Source organism: Phoxinus phoxinus (genome assembly GCF_949152265.1).
Source record: "Phoxinus phoxinus genome assembly, chromosome: 16".
NCBI lineage: Eukaryota > Metazoa > Chordata > Actinopteri > Cypriniformes > Leuciscidae > Phoxinus > Phoxinus phoxinus.
In genome coordinates this window covers 23,176,738-23,196,386 of record NC_136891.1, presented here as the reverse complement: position 1 = coordinate 23,196,386, position 19,649 = coordinate 23,176,738, and the positions used below count along the sequence as shown (strand labels likewise).

At 37.1% G+C, this 19,649-nt stretch overlaps 2 protein-coding genes across 3 annotated transcripts; one reads left to right on the top strand and one right to left on the bottom strand.

The window, feature by feature from the left end:
* The first annotated feature begins 3,959 nt into the window (after positions 1–3,959).
* On the top strand, positions 3,960–6,387 carry nfkbiaa (nuclear factor of kappa light polypeptide gene enhancer in B-cells inhibitor, alpha a). The gene is made up of 6 exons (XM_079639210.1): positions 3,960–4,270; positions 4,912–5,017; positions 5,105–5,312; positions 5,399–5,487; positions 5,590–5,847; positions 5,969–6,387. The coding sequence occupies exons 1-6, from the start codon at positions 4,029–4,031 to the stop codon at positions 5,999–6,001; spliced, it is 936 nt and encodes a 311-aa protein (XP_079495336.1). The 5' UTR covers positions 3,960–4,028; the 3' UTR covers positions 6,002–6,387.
* A 1,557-nt stretch (positions 6,388–7,944) lies between these two features.
* psma6b (proteasome 20S subunit alpha 6b) lies at positions 7,945–17,712 on the bottom strand. Of its 2 annotated transcripts, none has more exons than XM_079583680.1 (7): positions 17,513–17,712; positions 16,575–16,669; positions 16,274–16,355; positions 16,031–16,186; positions 9,781–9,959; positions 8,313–8,407; positions 7,945–8,112 (listed from the first exon to the last, which is right to left on the bottom strand). In XM_079583680.1, exons 1-7 carry the CDS (start codon positions 17,586–17,588, stop codon positions 8,055–8,057), a joined length of 741 nt encoding a protein of 246 aa, XP_079439806.1. In that variant the 5' UTR covers positions 17,589–17,712; the 3' UTR covers positions 7,945–8,054. The 2 variants fall into 2 exon arrangements, with proteins under 2 accessions (XP_079439806.1, XP_079439807.1); XM_079583681.1 differs by having other exon boundaries at positions 17,517–17,654.
* Positions 17,713–19,649: the final 1,937 nt, after the last annotated feature.

The following is a 19,649-nucleotide window of genomic DNA, read 5'->3' as shown; positions in this document are numbered from 1 at the left end:
CGAAACCGAATTTTCACACAACGCTTTATCTGTAGAGTGGTAAAGTACTCCTTCACAGGGGAGAGGCTAGTTGGCACTTCAGCACTGCGTTGTCATCGGGTCCAGGCGAAGGTCCTTCGTCAGATCTGGATACGGCCTGGATCCGGCAGGCTGCGGGAAAACCTCGGGATAAACAAAGACACTAAAATTAGCGTAGATGCCATTCTTCTTATGATGTAAAGAGTACATCAGGATTAATGGAAGGTGTTCCCAGTTCCGGCTGATCTAATCTATGCAGCCTAACATTGCATTATAGAAGTCTATAATGTGTTATGTGTATGCTAGGTCAAAGAGAGGTGTCTTTAGCTTTGAACTGACAGATTGTGTCTGCTTCCCGGACAATGTTAGGAAGACTGTTCCAAAGTTTTGGTGCTAAATAGGAAAAGGATCTACCGCCAGCAGTCGATTTTGATATTCTAGGTATTATTAACTTGCCAGAATTTTGAGAGTGCAATAGACGTGAAGGACTATAATGCGTTAAGAGCTCGCTCAAGTACTGCGGAGCTAAACCATTTATTGCTTTGTTAGTAATCAGCAATATTTTAAAATGTATACAATGTTTACTAAAGTATTGGGTAATATAGGGTAACTATGGGTTAAGGGTAAGCAATTGGTTCCAGAAATATTTTTGTTATGCTGGTTGAAGTCTCTTCACATCCTGATAGCTTTGAAAATCACTAAGTTAAGTGGTCTAAATGGATTTATTTGTATCCTCTGTGGAAGGCGAAGGACCGTGAAAGGGAAAATTGAACAGAGGGTAGGGTTTTACTTTAGCGCTCCTCCTCTCCATCTCTGCTCAAAGCAGACTAACGGTTTGAGGGGAGTGGTTAAGCGCTTTCAACCCAAGCCGTCAAACCTACGTCATCAGAAAAGGAACGCCATTCCAGACCGAAAGTAACTTTTCAGATTTTGATGAAAGATTACCACGGCAAACAATTTTTTCTGTGTATTAACTTGCTCGGATTAAATGTTCACCACAAGACTAGTAATATGCGCTAACACTATCAACGCCGAAATTAATCTACAGCAGTCAGATGGTACATGTTAGAACTATTTAAGTTATGTTCATTGTTATTGTAATGTTATGTTTTTTGAGACGTGAGGTATTTTAACGGCGTCTCTCGGGACGCTTTTCTTTGGTCCCTGCTGTGTGCGTTTATGTTTTTTTAAAGGTGTGGCTTTGAAGACGCTCTGAAGGAAGGCTGGGATCTTATGCTTGCAAAACTAACTTGCTATTGCTAGACTCTCCGAAAATTACCCTACGTTATTACCCTACCCTACCTTAAAGGTTAGGTTTAGGGTTAAGTTCAGGGTTAGTACCTAGTTATTGCAATTACTATAATAAGTACATAATATGTACATTGGGAACAGGACTGTAAAATAGTTGCATGTAATTATGCATAATTTACGAAGTACATGCAAGATATGTAAAAAGGACACTAAAATGTAAATGTTACCATACCTTTTTCACCCAAAAAACATAATGTCTCCCTTCCCATAGTGGGAAGAAATAGGGGTGGTTTCCTCTTAGCCCACACTAAAATTTATATTTTAAAAATGCTAAAAAAAAAGAGTCAGCTGATAGTGTGAAAGAGCACCATAACTTAACATTCTGCATTCCTCAAAAATCAATGATGTGACATAACTAGTTACCATTAGTAACACAACATTGTTGGTTGTTAGGGGAAGGCAAACTAGAAAATCAGGTTCTGGAACAAATGGTTTAAGGGTTTTCCTTGTATGCGTATTCTTAAACATTTGAAGGATTCTTGCTTTTTGTTTATTCGTGGCCTTGCGTAATTTGGAGAGTCTCGGAGACACCCCGAATACCACCGTGAACAGAAGCTGGATGACTCACTGTTCAGGCTAAGAACAGGTCTACCCCACAGATTAACACATGCAGCCCACGCTCTGCTCTTTAAAGCCTTGTCAGACTAAGAATATAGTGGGTCAAACTGTCGTCCCACACAGGGTTACAAATTAGAGCCAGGACCTCCCAAAACTCCCTCCATTCAGAACAGAACTAAATCCTTTGCAGCATGAAGAGACAACAAGGTTAAAGCAGTAAATAATTCTACATCGTATGTACCGTACATTCAGTAGAAGCTATGGAATATATAAAAAGGAATGTAGCCAAATTGTCCTCTTGGGACATTATTCAAGTTCAAACATGCACGCGCAACAATTCAGGGAATGTTCTAGTACTTTCTGCGAATGTCCTTTCCCTGAACTCAAACTGAACTTCATAAGCATCATTTCAATGATGCATTTCAATTGCTTCGTGACAAAGCAGCGAGACACGACTAGACGTGATCATGACATCCATCTTGACGCATGTCACGGTATCGCCATGGTGACATAAGCGCTGTTGGTAGAAACGGTTGCTATAGTTATAGCCCCTCCTTTATGCAAACAGAGCTTCAGTTCCAGTGCAAACATCAGGTGAAGAAAAGCGCTGTAGACAGGATCACTAAGTTTTATTTACCTGGGGTTTCCATTTTTTGGGGGCCTGTCCACCTCTTGCTCTGTTTGAAGAGGTGGATATGAAACCAGACAGATACTGCAGTTCATGCAGAAGACGAATGCATGTTTTGAATCATGCAATCGAGGATAACTTAGTCTTAGTAGGTGATTTATTACATTATATTTCACCATAAAAAAATTGCTGCTTTAAATTTAACTACAATCAACTTGGATGTTTAAGTAATTTCAACTTAATTTAAGCCTATTAAACATATGGCTACTTCAAAAATGTGTTGAATCTTGTAATACAAGTTTAAATAATAAAACAATAATAAAAGTTGAAAATTGCTTAGCTTATTTCGATGAGTTAAATCGATGGAAAAACATGTTATCATAACTTATTGAATTTTTTTTTTTTTTTTTTTTTTACAGTGTAGTGTTAGGGACACTACATTAATGTTGTCATGGAAAATACTAAAAAGACATGAAACAAGGTTGCCGCTAGAAAATTTGAAGGGGGAGCCCTGAAAAAAAAAAGTGCAGGGGAATATCGTGGACCCCCAAACCTGAATCATGTGGAACATTGAGGGGGCTTCCATGTGGGATGTTTCACTTCAGTTACCTTAAACTGACTCAGCCCTTACCCTCTTCACATTATTAATTCTGAAAAGGTTTCAGCATTTAGTGGAACACGTTGCACTATTAAGAACTTTACATTCTGCAAGCAAACAACTAATGTCAAAGTTTTTTTGCGGAATTTAGATAAATACAATTTTTTGCAAGAGGAACCAAGCCTGCCTTGATCTGAACTCTAGACACCTTACATCTGAAAAAAAAAAATAAAAATTCCAACGTTTCTCAGATTTTGAGAATTTGTCGAGGTGATTTTTAGTGGATATAATAAAGTCAGTTCCCCTTGTCAGTTCCCACATGTTTGCTTGTGTGTGTATAATATATATATATAAATTAATAATATATAATAATAATTTGTATATATATATATATATATATATATACATATATAAAGCTTTGTTTAACAAGTTATATATTTACATTATGTAAAAAATTATAAAACCATATGGTTTTATAATATAATCATTTTTGGGGTCACTATACCTATGCCTACGTATAGCCTATACAAAAAAATAAACAAATCCACATTATTTTTATATCAAGTGCTATTTCCAGCTGCATTTCCTGCATTATTAATAGCCCCCTTCCACATGCCTTTCATTCATGTTCTCTTGTCATTCATTTACCCTTGCGTTTGGCTTATACTGCGAACCAGGTACATTTGAATGTGTAATAGGAAAATACAGATTTTCATTCTTACTTCGCGGAGTCATCTTGAGGGAAATTCTGTAAATAAAAGCCCGCCACGAGTTCCCCTTTTCAGAGTAAAGTAAAGATAAGTTGCGGATGGAAATCCCCCGATGAGCATTGAAGCGGATATAAAAGCGCCGCCCTTTCGGCACACTTCAGTTCTGACTGAGAGCGAGCAAGCAAACAAGCAAACAAACGTCGCGATGGATGTACACAGAGATCCCAGAATCAATTATATGGATTGTGATCTTGAAGAAATGGATACGAAAAGCAGGAAAATGCAACCCTGCGAGGATCGCGTCGATAGCGGCGTGGATTCGCTAAAGGAGGACGAGTATAGGAAAATTGTGGAGGAAATGGAGAATTTGTCTTTGCCAAACGCAAGTGCAAATCCAAAGGGGATGTGTGAACCTTGGACAGAAGAAGTCACAGAGGACGGAGACACGTAAGTTTAACTTAAAATATTAATAATGCAGTGCGAGCTTTTCTAGGGATAAAAGAGCGTGCATAAATTAACCCATTAAGTTACATGCAACGACAATTCACCAAACATTTACTTCAGTTTGGAGGGTCAATTGATTTCATTAAATAAAACGAAGTTCAATTAAAAACAAAATGCATGTATTATTAAATTATCTTTGCTTTATATATATAGGCTATATATAGAATTTAAAAAAAAATCCTGTTGGGACCAACTGAGCAATTTTGATTCTGCAGTTATAATTGTAAGCAGGCGACAACAAATTCTAAATAACTTTTTGAAATTTGTTTAAAGAAGTTATGCAAATAGTTTAACTTGAGAGATATCGCTAAAGTGCGGAAGTAAACAAATATCGCTTTTTGGAGCAGCGCCCAAAGTGGGCGGAGCTTGAGAAACAAAGTGCGCAGGCAGGAAAGTCCCTGGCGCGCGGCCAAGTGCATAGAATGCATCAGATGTGTGGAGCCACACTGGTTGGAAATAACCTTAAAAACTCCATTCTTGCGAAACGACCGCCTGCTTTTACTGTGTGTCTTTCTAAACCACATCCTGTCAGAGTGTTCTTAAAATATTTTCTAAAAAAAAATCCCTCCCACATTATTTTCCAGGTATCTTCACCTTGCCATCATTCACGAGGCGGAAGAGTATGCCATCCAGATCATCAAACAGTGTCAGAATGACCCGTTCCTGAACAGACAGAACAACCAAAGACAGGTAATTGAACCTCCCTGAAGAAATACTCACTTGAACAATTCAAAAAAAAAAAAAAAAAAAAAACTAACTTACAATTACCATCCGTAGACTGCACTGCATCTCGCCGTCATCACAGAACAGCCACACATGGTGGACCGACTGCTAAAGGCCGGCTGTGATCCACGACTGGTCGATCAAAGTGGAAACACGGCCCTCCACATCGCCTGCAGAAGAGGGTCGCTGGCTTGCTTCTCAGTACTCACTCAGATTCAGACTCAGCATCTGCGCTCCGTTCTCACCTTCCCAAACTACAGCGGTAAGTCAAAGACCCCTCTGAACATTTGAGCTTGTGACCTTTTGAAGCACAGTTTTTAAAGTATCATCCTTCTTTTTTTATCACAGGACATGCATGTATCCACATAGCAGCCGTTCACAATTACCTCTCAATGGTGGAAAGCCTGGTCCAGCTTGGGGCGGATGTAAACGCAAAGGTACGTTGCTTGACATTTCTACACCAATTTTTCTTTTTATAATACGTTCCAGCCACATAAATGACTTGCTTGAATGCTGACCGTGGTTTTACTCGCGTTCAGGAGCAGTGCAGCGGCCGGACGTCGCTTCATTTGGCCGTGGACATGCAGAACCTGGAACTGGTGCACACGCTCATTGCTTTGGGAGCTGATGTCAACAGTCTCACCTACGGCGGATACACGCCGTACCACCTGACCTTCGGCAGACACAACAGCGAGATCCAGAGGCAGCTTTACAGCCGGACGGCCCAAGAGCTCAGGCCGATGCCGGAGAGCGAGTCGGAGGAGAGCGAAGAGGAGCTTTCGTCTGATGATGACTGTGTAAGTTTTCTTCCAAAACGCCATTCCATCTTGATGTTGTTATTCATGTGATATTGCGTGGAAGTCATTTGATAAACTGTTATTTATATTTATACATGTATCTTTTTTTTAATATATATAGATGTATGACGACATCCAGTTCTGTGGGAGATAGTCTGGCTATCAGGACAACATTTCCCATAATGCAAAGCAGCTAAGGCTGTAGGTGCTGTCTCAAGGTCTGTGCCGGGCTGTGCACTATCCCAGGACGCCGGTCCCTTGGTGGGACTCCACAACGTGGTAAAGAGCTGCTCCCCCTGCCCTCAAGAGACGTGATCGCGGTGGTGGAAAGAACCCCAGCTGGACCACAACATTTACCAATGTTTTTGAAGCCAAAGAGTTGGGAAAACATGTATATTTTGTGTATATATATATATATAGAGAGATATATTTTTATATTTGTAAACAAGTCAAATGAAACGCTTGTCAGTAATGTTTATAATCTATGTATTGCACTGTGAAAATATTTTTTACATTAAAAAAGAAAAGAAATGAATTCTGAGTTTGGGTGTTTCTTGTAATTGAATGTCCAGAAGGCCTGGAAATTTTCTCGAGTTGCGAAACTTGTGAAAGAACATCACATTCCAGCACATAGTGGTAATTCAGAAAAAAAGCCCTCGACAGTGTACTGTAACTGCTATTGTTTCCTTTCTGGAACACATGAGTCACGTTAGATGCGTCACTGTATTTTGAATAAAATTCCTTGGGTCTGCTGAAATGGAGTCATGTCTAACTGACTCATGCTTAAGTGTGAAGTTCCTCACAAGAAAGAGAAATGAACACCTGACCGCTAAAGGTGCGAAGTTCAGAATCATTACGTATTCCACACCAGGATTTCATTATGTGACTATATTAACAGACCATCCATAAAACAAACAATTGGTCAGTGTAATTTATGGATTACTCAGACGGCCACCTAATTCAGAGTCATAGCTCTTTTTATCAAGGCATTAATCATGTTTCTGGAGACGGATAAGCTAGGGATTTAGATTTTAAGGGAAATTCCATTGTTTTGTTCTCCTGATAATATCACAGGAGCTATTACAATAATTTGGAAAGATTTCAATATGACATACTCATCCACAATACTGTAACATGGTAAAAACCTATACACACTTTAACTGTTTTGAAATATGTATCTTAAGCTCTTAAAGCTGCAATTGTTTTATTCAAAGTACAGTAAAAATATTTAGGAATATTTCAATTTAAAACATGTAATTTTAAAATGTAGTTTATTCCTTTGGATCTGGATTTTCAGCAGCCATTACTCCAGTCTTCAGTGTCTCATGACCGTTTTATATATATGTATGTATATATGTGCGCGTGTGTGTGTATAATATATATGTGTGTATCTGTGTGTGTGTGTCTGTCTGTGTGTGTATATATATATATATATATATATACACACGTGTATCTCTGTGTATATATATATATATATATATATATATATATAGTTTCATGAACTAACAATGCACAACAATTCCATAGGTTAATATTAATTCCTATTTGTTAATAATACATCAACTATTGTTCATTTCTAATTATAACTTCAAATGTAAAAAATATATAAGTACATGTAGAAATTACCATTAACCAGGATTAATGAATTCTGTAAAAGCTTCATGATACCTTTAACAGATTTTCGAATCTTCCTTTTTTCAAGCATGTATTTGTGGACCAGATTTACTATAGGAATTCTATGGAAAATTACCAAAAAAAACCCCTCAATTTGTTCAAACTTCCAGTCACACTGCAAAGTTGAAGCGAGTCAGATGATCAGGAGTGTGAATAAACATGCGTTTGACTTTCGTTGCGTGATCTTCTCCAGTCAGCCCTAAGCGACTTTTAGTACACTTAAGACGCTCAAAGTTCACAGATAATTCCACGAAGCGAGAAGCACGCCTGTAAACGATTTCCCTGTTGTCAAATCAGCCTGGGAAAACACTGGATGCAGCGAAAATGAAAGATGTGCGGGTCGGGGATTCCCCTAGCTAAACGCTCACTGGTTCAGATACGCCAGAAGAAAAACAGAAAGGAAGAGCGCTGGAATCGTACAAATATTTTTTCTCAAAATGTATTTAATGGAACGGGGAATTTACATAAGAACAAAAGATCTGAATGGGATCCTACGTATCTTGAACACTGTGAGCAGCAGCAGCCTGGAGATCTCAGTCCCTCTCAGACAGACAGACCAAATGAGTGTCCAATTCTGACTCGGACAGAATCCTGAAACAGAGCAAGTCCTTTTAGGCGTCACAACCACGAAAAATATGCTCAGTGTTAGAATATGCATCAGACATATACGAGGCATGTTGCATCACTTGACGAATATCAGTACTGAAGCGAACAACTGCCTTTCTAGAATTGATTTCCTGTAGAACAGAGACTCTCTCAGTGTAAAAGAATACGGCTCTTCTTGCACCCACCTGAATTTCGGATCCTCTGCTGTGACGACGCCTACCTCCAGCTCAGAAGGCTTGAAATCGATTGCCAGCACAGTTGATAAACATGTGACCGCCGTCTGTGGATGAAAATGTTTGATTTATATACACTACCAGTCAAAGGTTTTGGATCAGTAAGATTGTTAAAGTTTTTTAAAGTCTCTTTTGCTCACCAAGGCTGCATTTATTTGATTAAAAATACCAAAAACAGTAATATTGTGAAATATTATGACAATTTAAAATAACTGTTTTCTATTTTAATATATTTCAAAATGCAATTCATTCCTGTGATCAAAGCTGAATTTTCAGCATCATTACTCCAGTCTTCAGTGTCACATGATCCTTCAGAAATAATTCTAATATGCGGATTTTATGCTCAAAAAACATTCATTATCATTATCAATGTTGAAAACAGTTGTGTACAATTTTTTTGTAGAAAGTTCAAAAGAACAGCATTCATTTGAAATATAATCTTTTGTAACATTATAAATGTCTTTACTGTAACTTTTGATCAAATTCATCCTTGATGAATAAAAGTATTGATTGTAAAAAGTTTTTGGCTTTAGGATGAATACAAGATACATAACAGTACAGCACACTTTATTTAAATAAAATTTTTAATTTTATGTCATTTTTTAAAGAGCACATTGTTGATATAACCATTACTTTATTTCCCATACATTTCAAAGTACAAAAATGACCATAATTCCCCTATTTACAAATAAATTGTGCAATAAATCAGGAAGCAAGCATATATACTGTAACCAAACCTTTCGGTAACATATTTAACTACATTATTGAGCAAAGCTAGTTTAGAGGAAGTTGATATTTCCATTCCAAAGAAATTGTGCTTATAGTGACAAGAGACACAGATCTGCTAAAAACCACCGTGAGACCAGATGGTTAAATGTAATTACAATTTTTTTTTAAAAGTTTACTTTTTTTGTCATCTAATGCACTGACATTAATAGATCAAATAAAAAAAATCAACTTCATTGTGTCGAGGCTTCCGGTCTCATCCACTTCCAGTTATTTTAGCTGAAAAAAACCCGTCTGTTATGGTGCTTGATATTGCAAAACTTGTGCAATTTTTACTTATTATATTATTTTATAATAATAATTATAAACAATGTTTATAATTATAAACAATGTTTATAAATTATAAACCAAATTATTTTACCATTTAGTGCATTTTGTTACTCTTCCCGTTATTTCCAAATGGCAAATGGATCGGAAGTCTCGGCACATTCACAGAAAATAGCTTACTTCCCCATTGAAAAAAAAAAGGTTAAAATTTGCTGAAACCTGATGTTTAAAGCACAAAAATAATATTTTTACCTGCAGCATACTGCTAAAATTAAATAAGTTTGTGTGGGCAATGTTAGCAGCTGGAATCAATTCCGCTAAAGCTGTATAGAAACGTCGTCTGGAATTGTAGCCTGTTCTGATGTACCTCAACTGTCTGCGCAAAGGTCCAATCGAGTTTCTTCTTGACTTTTTTCTCCAGGAAGCTTGTAGCCTCTGTCTGCTTGACTCCTGCTGCCGTGGCCTTGAACCCACAGTAATAACCTGCTGGGTCACACTTGTACACCTGCGGCCCCAGCTCCTCATCCAGACCAATCACAATCATGCCTGGAACAGAAACAATACACAAAACTTAAAGGACATTTGCAGTGTACAAATATGAGCATAAACAGCCAACATGCAATGTTAAAGTCACCATGAAATAAAAAAGGACCATTCTTGTTTTTTTTTTATGATATATTACAGTATTTGTTAGGGGTGGGAATCTTTTGGTACTTCACAATTAGATTCGAATCGATTCTTGAGGTCACAATTCTCGATTTTGAATCAAATTTCGATTCGATATGTGCATTTTGATTGTAGTTTACTGTTTTGTGTTACGTTCTTTTTTGACTGCGGTAGACAGTTTAATAGGTCTAGAAGAGAAAAAATCCCTCTGAATTAAATGTGAACCTTGAAAAAATAAATTCCCCCATTTTAGTCAACCCAGTATTCAAAAACAAATGCCTTTTAAGCTGACTACAATCATAACACAGTCGTCTTCTGTATTAAAGGACGTTCACTTTCAAAAAATGTTTTGCTGATAATTTACTCACCCCGATGTCATCCAAGATGTCCATGTCCTTCTTTCTTCAGTCGAAAAGAAATTAAGGTTTTTGAGGAAAACATTCTAGGATTTTTCTACACAGAATGGACTTAAATGGCAACCATCTATCCCAATGTTCAAAAGAAGGTTCAAATGTCTGTCTCAATGCAGCTTCAAAGTCTCTACACGATTCCAGTCGAGAAATAAGGGTCTTATCTAGCGAAACGATTGGCCATTTAAAAAAATAAAATAAATAAATAGTATATACTTTTGAACCACAATTGTTCGTCTTGTGCTGGTCTGCGACGCGCCACGCATTTACGTCATCACGTTGGAAAGGTCACGATTTAAAAAATAATAATAATAATAATAGATTACGTAATGCGTGGCGCGTCGCAGACCAGCACAAGACAAACAATTGACCCTTCGTTAGTTACTGTTGCTACTAGGGCTGGGCGATATGTAAAAAATATTTTATCGATAATCGCCTTAAAAAATATCACGATATCCGATAATATCGTCTACCCAAGCCCCGCCGGAGACAACGCTACCAACATACACCGTTAAAAAGTCATGTTGAGTTTGGCTGCACTTTATCTAATGATAGCCTGCTATTTAATTAGTTTAATTGAATGATTGAAATGTTAAATATTTTACTTTGGTTAGTTTGAGCTTAAACAAGCATAAAACATTAGCTTTGCTGTTATGTTAGTGTTGCTAATCATTTCCACACTGTTCTGTCGCATGTGTTTGAAACGGATTTCGTTTCACGAGGAGAAATATTAAATATAACTGAACTGAACAGAAGACAATCTGGTGATTGTAATGGAGAATGCATGTTGATGTTATAGCAAGTGTCTTGCCTATTTGTTTTTCATAAGGTCCGATGTTTCTCTTTCTTTCTTTTTTGGCGGTACGCCTACCTATCGCCTGATTTAATGATGATCAGTTTAATTTCCTAATATGTAGCGCTGTTTTTAAACTTGTATTTAAACTATACTATATTTATTATTTGTCTAAAATTAGGAATTAAAAGCAATTTTTTTCGTTCTGCATGAGAAAAAAGGTTTTCCCCTCCTCCTTTTTGGTCTAATAGAGTTCCAATGTCACCGCCATTTACGAAATAAAAATGATAGCTTTATTTATTTAGAGACAGAAGTCATTAAAAGTTATGGATATTATTTTCTTGGCCTATTTATTTTTATATAAAAGTATAACGCTTCCAATAGCCTGTAACGGAGCTGCCAACATAAACTCCGAATGCGTGCATGAGAGATTCAAATCAACGAAATTTCTTCATCCGTTTGCAATATAACGTAATTTTAATTTTAATTACAATGGTCATGTTTTGTAGGCTATATCTCTGCTTTTCTAAATTAACAGGATAGTTTATTTTTTTTCGTCTGCAAAACAAAATTGTATAAAAACGAATAGCATATGAATGAAATAAAAATAATTTAAAGATCAAGAAATCCAGAAAAAATGTTTAACACAATTACGAAAGTAAGGATAATGTATTACCGGGAACGCATAAGGTCTCGACTACACACACTCATGTTGCCGTTAGAGCAGTCAGCACCGAAAAACGGGCATAGCCTATAAAATGTTAATTAAAGTTACAAAAGTTCAGTGAGTTATTTTCTTTTTCCTTTGTTTTTTGATCATCATTAATGGTGGCAGCGAGTATTTTTCTTTCTCCACCAAAGACAAAATCGACTGTGTTTATGGGGATATTTGAACTTAAAAAAAGGTGTGTAGGCTACTGACGTCTTTCTGTGGTTGAAACAACTATTCTTCGGATGTTTATTCATGTTTATTTGATTCTATAAATGAACTAAGGATAATTGTGAGATATAATTCTGTGTGTATGTGTCCGTGCATTATGTGAGAGGCGGCTCGTTGTTTGAGTGCGCAGCTCAGAACACATCGCGCGTGCAGAAGTGTTCTTTCGTCTTGCGCTTTCTATCTAGAATTCTATCAAGAAGAATCTATTTTCTATTCCTAATGCTAATCCTAACTATAAGAAATATTTCATTCATATTATTGCATGTGAATAAATATGTCTATAGGGCTATGTGAAATATAGGCTATGTCATTTTTTTTATATCGACGATTATCGTCTAGAAACGAATGTTATAATCGTCATCGCGATACTTGGGAGACATCGTCGATATACGATAATATCGTTATATCGCCCAGCCCTAGTTGCTACGCCTGACAAGCTTTCGCGCCTGGCACGTCTATTACAGTATGTATGCACCAGTGTCAGACATTCCCAATGAGATAAGTAGTCATTTTTGGCGAACAGGTGAAATATCTGAGAGAGCAGGACAAAAGGGACCGCAGTATGCATTCGATGGATAGATCCACGACATAATATGCAACCGATTAGAGAATAATTCCTAAACATTTAAGCTAAAGCCTATGGGTCCCAGGGCAAGCAGCAGCCGCCTCATATGCTGACCATTCAAATGGGAAACATACAAATTGAGGAACAGCTATGTTCATGCACAGCAGGGTAAGTCAAATGTGAAAATAATCTAATAATTATAAATCTAACAGCTTATCCATAAATCTTGTGGAATAACACTAACACCGGGAGAGCCGCGATAGGAGTGGGGTAAAGTTACTCAGTCAGGGGTAGTAGGCCGTCGATTAACAAAATGCTGAAGTATACTTTAAAGTATGTCAGTGAGCCTCCGTCTTGCCTTTAATCGTCTTATTTTACGTTCAAATATACATTATGAACAAAGAACCGTCATTATTTATTTCGAAGCAATAGGTGTTTTTGTTAATCCTGTCGACATTTAGTTGTGAATGGGGCGTCCAACACTGCTTGATCCACGCCCAGCATTTCTCCCGTTGGCTTTTAGATTCCGGGAAGGAATTTTTTTTACCAATCGTTTCGCTAGATAAGACCCTTATTTCTCAACTGGGATCGTGTAGAGACTTTGAAGCTGCATTGAGACGGACATTTGAACCTTGTTTTGAACATTGGGATAGATGGTTGCCATTTAAGTCCATTTTGTGTAGAAAAATCATGGAATGTTTTCCTCAAAAACCTTAATTTCTTTTCGACTGAAGAAAGAATGTTGGATGACATCGGGGTAAATAAATCATCAGGAACAATTTTTTTGAATGTGAACTAATCCTTTAAAGCAAGGCATGCAATTTTATTACATTTTTTACATAATTAGTATCACTAAGTTTTTTCTCAATGAAATTCACTAAGTGTCAGCGAAATTACAGTGTAATTGAGAAGGAAGCGCTAGCTTTGTTACTAGCCCTTCAAAATTTTGAAGTTTATCTGGGTGGAAGTGATGGCCCTATTTTGGTTTATACAGACCATAATCCATTGGTGTTCTTAACTCGCATGTCTAACACTAATCAACGTTTAATGCGGTGGTCTTTAATTGTGCAGGAATACCATCTTGATATCCGGCACAAGAAAGGAAGTGACAACATCATTGCTGATGCCCTGTCCAGAACTCATTCTTTAGACAGTTAATATGTTTTGATGATTAGTGAATTAGTATGTTGACTTATAACCAGTGGGCGGTTATAGTCTTTGGTGGCGGGGGTGTTACGTCCAGAGCCGTAAGGTTCTGTTTGTGGGTGTTCAGCTGTGCGGTTTTCTCTTTCTCTATCCCTGTCTCTCTTCATAGGAGAAATGGTTCCACCTGGTACAGATAATCAATGGCCTGCTGTGATTGGATGCTGGGAGTATTTAAACTGCAAACACCATCAGAGCTGTGTTGGTGGTGGCTTGACTGTGTGCAGCAGCAATGAGGTCCCGTCTTCAACCCCAGACCTGAGACTTTGTTGAAGCCAGTAGTGAACAGTGTATCTCTACCTTATATTGTGTGTACTACTTAGTGAAGTAGTTTTCTCTTTTTAGTCACTTTCTGATTCACTCCCTGATTGAGATTTTAAAGGCAGAAGTGAGTGTTACCTTTAATGGTTAACCATTGTTTGACTTAATGCATCATTTTCTCTTGGTTTATTTGAAGCTTGTTACTTAATCACTTATTTATTTATTTTGTGGGGTTAGTAGGGAGGTGGGTGCCATTTATTTTGAATCATACTTTTTTCTCCTGTTTATGCTAGCAAGGGAGTTGCTGTACTTTTGTTTTGTTTTCTTTTAGTTTAGGTAGTTTGATTAATGAGGAGTAAGACTGATTATGTTTGTTGTTTTGGCTCTACCCCCTTCTGAATTTGATACCTCTCTTTTTCTTTTGCCTAATTTGTAAATAAAACTACTTTCTTGAATGAGATCACTATGTGGTTATTGTGAAACAACTCTGGGTCTGGAGACGGGGTGGCTTCATGCTGTTGCACATTCATTTCACCACCATCCATATTTACTGTTTCATTCCTTCCCTAGACTTATCAGGAAATCGTAACAGTGGCTCATTTAAGAAAATTACAGCTCCGAAGAGGGTTGTGGGTGTCGCATTTTCAGGTGATACATCATAGATGATGTGCTACTACTGTATTTAAGCACTATATCACACAAGTTGCAACTTACATCTGTGTCATTCTTTTTGGTGAAATGGTCCCACACACTTCTTTTCTTTGCACGCTTCATCCTGTCATCTGCCCTGGCTCTAACCTTGAGTGTTTTAGCCTGTAGCCTTTACTTTTCGCAAACCTTGTGAGCGCGCAAACCTAAACGCTGTGACCTCGCACCAAATGTTTTTATTGGTTTATTAAGTACAAACAGGCGAGTTATGAAAAATTGAGAGTGAGGGATTTGTTCACTTCACACAAAAAGATCTTGGAATGAGACGGCTAACAGTAGTAGCGTTTAGTCCACTGTCTATAATAGCCTAATTTAGAGATCACTTTTTTTTTGTTTTTTACCGAATACCGACAAATTTTATCGGTTAACGTTGATACGGTCAACCATCGGTCAAACAGTCATCGGTTAACATCCCTAATTCATAACAAGGATTTTAAAAAAGTGTTTCAGTCAAAAGCAGTGAGTGTAACATTAATTAATAACAGTAACAGTAATTAAACGGATGGCAACAGTTTATGACGCGGCTGTCCCTTTAAGAATGAATGCACGGATATTTTTCCGTTTTGCGTAAGACATAACAGACTCTGTTTGAATTGAATACTCCAGTCCACACGATGTGCCTTTTGACATAATCGTAGCTGTGAAAGAGAACGGAATTCGCGATCGCATGCATGTGAGAGGTGGCATCTGTGCACGTACTTCGACTGTGTCCGTCACGCGAGCAAATCGGTGGAAGATAGAATCTTTTTATTTTTATATTAAATTGGTTGACCAATCACAACAGACTGTGCCGTCTGACCAATCAGAGAAGAGTAGGCTCTCAGAAAGGAGGGGTTTCGAGACTGAATCCTTTATCGACCGTTTCAGACACTGTGGGAAAAGAGTTGATGCTGCAAATTATGAGAAAATTAAAGTTTTTTTTTTTTTTTTTTTTTTTGTCCTTGGATGGATGTAAACCTATAGTAAGAGACCTCCAAAAACAACATTAGGAATCTTTAAAACCGCATAATAAGGGGACTCTAAACTACTTTATAAGTGTGTGTACATAATTGATGAAAAGTGTTTACTTACAGCAGCCGAGCGGCCTCATCTCTGCGTTTTGTGTATAAACCTGAGAGATATCAGCGATCCTTTTACAAAGCATGTCTACCGGAATCTCATAGCCATACTTGTACTTCCAGTTGGCCGCCTCATAGCGAGCTCGCTGCACCTGAGACTTGCTGTCAGCTGAACACAAACACAAGGCAACGATGAGTGCATCAATTCCAGCAGACATCATGAAATGAGATGAGACCATGTGGATGAGATCTGTACCTGTCATTCCTGACATCACGCAGCCAATGCTCTCTGTGATTCTGAATAAATGAGTGACAGTGGAAGAGTCCAGCAGCTTGTCCTGGAAAATAGAGAACAGCATCATAAGAAAGTTAATTAAAAGTCCCCTTTCCCACCAAACATCCTGCACGTTTACACCACAGAAAAGGCATTCCGGGTCAAAACAAACTGAATTAAAAGCAATTCAAATTATTGTTTGAATGTGTTTATTTGTGGGGTGGCCATGACACCCCCTGCCAAGCCATTTTGGTGGACAAACGATACATGAAAGCAGACTTACTGGGACTTTTTTCTGTGTGACGACTACAGCACAGTCTTTCCCTCGAACAGCAACTGATGTCAGACCGCCCTGGTTTATGGCCTTGAATGCATATTCTGTAAGAAAGAAATCGAGTTATTTAGAAAGTTGTATATGTGATGCATGCGATTTACTAGCAAAGTGAAAGAGTAATTTGGTGCATTACGGCAAACTGCTATACAATAAATAAAGCACATAAAATAAAAATAGCTTCTTACCTTTGAAATAAATATAAAAAAAGTCATCATGCTTTGGCAGTTAAAACAATAACTGTAGTATCTACAGTATTTTGAGGTTTATGGTATTTCACAATGAGGCTCTTTTTTATAGATACGAAAGCCCTTAACGTGTTGAAAAATACAAATGCAAAACAACTTTTGGTAATAATATAAGAACATGATTTACAAGAAAAGACCTAGAGATCTAAATGTATTTATTTTATTTGTTATTTAATTAACATTTAATTTACACAACATTATCTTGGCGGAAACTGCTGTTGCCATGGTAAATATGTATAGAATGAGCCATAAACAATATGTCAAGGCACATCACTATTGCATCAGAGCAGTTAACACACATTTATAAGACACTGATACATTGATATCTGTAAATGTGTTCAATTAAATTAATAAATGTAAAACCATAATTGAGCCGATTCTCCATCATTCACTCCCTGCTCGTGCTAACGGTCTAACGTTAGCTAATAGACTAAATTATCGGATTATATATAAATATATATATAAAAAGACACACACGCACACACATTCAGTTAAAATAAGTTTTATATGACAGAATAATAATAATAATAGCATTTCATAATAAGCCGCTGCTGTAAGAGTGAGTGAATGAGCTGAACTGTGACGACATGACTGTGCACTTACTAGCTGTTTTTCAAGTCAAATAAAGTCTTTCGTACTCACCTACTTGGTAAAGTCTTCCTTCCGGAGAAAAGATAGTGATGTGACGGTCAAACCCCGCGCTAGAGCCCCGGGACATGTTTATAAGAAGTGTATTTAACGTAAAATTGTAAAAGTGTTGCAGGCTACACAGAACAGCAACATGCAGAACGAATGACCCGGAAGCAGTGTGCAGAGGTTGTTTTTCCAGGTCAACATCGAACGCAAAGGTGCACAGTCATTTTATTATTATTATTAAGCATTTTACATTTTTTTACACAAATAAATGTTGTATAATGTATTTGCTTTCTATGTTTTATTTTACACTGACCCAAATACAAATGTAAAAAAAAAGAAAAGAATTTAAAAGAAAATAAATAAAAAGTATTTTGTAAAAACAACAATTAATACTGACATTAGACTCCAGTCATACCAGTCTTTTAGAAAAATATGTATTGTTTTATAGTGGGACCTCCCCTGTCAAAAGTCAACAAGCACTCTGAAAGGGTTAGTTCACCCAAAAATGAAAATTCTGTCATAATTTCTCACCCTCATGTCGTTCCAAACCCGCACGACTTTCAATCATTTTCGGAACACAAATTAAGATATTTTTGATGAAATCTGAGAGCTTTCAATCTCTCTATTGACAGCTAACGTTAGGCAACAGACTTTAACGCTTCAAAAAGTTCACAAAGAGATCGTAAAACTAATCCATAGCATATAGGCTATTAATTAGCCTAAGTGGTTTTATCCAACTTTTCTGCAGAGACTCGATCCCTTTATGAAGAAAGTATTGAATTTAGGCTTTTATTCAACAGTTGACGGTAGCCATTAATTTCCAGTAATTTCCCCCCATAGGCTACTAGTCAATGGGGTCCATCGACCGTTTGTTTGATATTCTTCAAAATATCTTCTTTTGTGTTCAGCAGAAGAAGAAAAATTCATACATGTTTGGAACAACTTTAGGGAGAGTAAATTATGAAAGAAGTTTCATTTTTTGGGGGGTGAACTAATCCTTTAAGTATTCTTTTAAAGTATAGGCCTACTCTTTTTTAAAAGTTTGCTAAATTGTGTCTTGCAATTCACCATATTAATAATAACCACAAAATAAGTTTTTCCAGAACCAAGGCTTTATAAAAACATAAAATGCCCCTCTATAAAACTTTTAACCTCTAAAACCCTAACCCTAACTAACTTAATTTAGACACTGGTTGCTACATAATTTGTGGTTGTTTTTCCACATACACTTTCTCAGAAGTAGCCAAGTATTTTAAAAGGAAACCTTTGGATCTTTGATAATCTCGTCAAATAACTTCAAAGTTAATGAAAACAAACTTTTATATCTTAAATGCATGTTTAAAATCTAGGTTTCTCAGCCCATCCTTTCAAAGGACGAAATGTATGAATTTTAGGGCGAAATGTTCTTGACCCCAAACCTCTGAGTTACATGTTTGGCTGTTCTGACTTGGCGTTTCAGATGTTACTGACCACATGGTTGTGAATGTTCTCTATCTCATCTCTCAGAATGATCTGTTTCGGAGAAAATGGTTCAAACTTATCTCAACTCACTTCCTTTAGGCTTTGATTCTTAGAAGCATTGATATAGCCTAGTTCACGCAGAGAAATCACATGCTTTAAGGTAAGGAGATGAGGCAAAAAGATGTGCACAATACATTTTACTGTATGTATTTTCATATTTATTTATTTCAGTCCAGTTGTAGTGTGGTGTTGTTAAACCTCACAGAGATGTAAAATGAGGAAAGACAACAGACCAGTTGTAATAACTAAAGTACCTGAAGTGCAAAAATTGGTGAGAAACGGCCATTTACACCCACCACACTGAAATCCCTTTGTGATCCAACTCATCTTCAGAGCGTTAAAACTGTGGGAGTGTGTCAGAGCTGTTTCCTGCTCTCTCACACAGGTACCACCGCAGATAGAGTTGTGTGATGTGTGCATCTGGAGGCTGGTAAAAACCAGAACACTCATAACGGTCACTGGCCAAAATAAAGCAACTATAAATGGAAAATTACTATAAATATATATTGTGCGTGAAAATGTATTCATTGAAGGTCAGTGACATTTTTAACAATCAAACTTGACATCTTCTTAAGGAAAAAGTCCCTGTGACCACTTCCTTTAATACTCTGTAATGAAAAGA

Coding starts and splice junctions, on each gene's coding strand:
- psma6b (XM_079583680.1), bottom strand. CDS start 17,588: ATGTCCCGGGGCTCTAGCGCGGGGTTTGACCGTCACATCACTATCTTT. Junction 16,187..16,273: donor CGTGATGTCAGGAATGACAG/GTACAGATCTCA, acceptor GTTTGTGTTCAG/CTGACAGCAAGTCTCAGGTG. Junction 9,960..16,030: donor GATGAGGCCGCTCGGCTGCT/GTAAGTAAACAC, acceptor TTTCTGTTCCAG/GCATGATTGTGATTGGTCTG.
- nfkbiaa (XM_079639210.1), top strand. CDS start 4,029: ATGGATGTACACAGAGATCCCAGAATCAATTATATGGATTGTGATCTT. Junction 4,271..4,911: donor GTCACAGAGGACGGAGACAC/GTAAGTTTAACT, acceptor ATTATTTTCCAG/GTATCTTCACCTTGCCATCA. Junction 5,313..5,398: donor CACCTTCCCAAACTACAGCG/GTAAGTCAAAGA, acceptor TTTTTATCACAG/GACATGCATGTATCCACATA.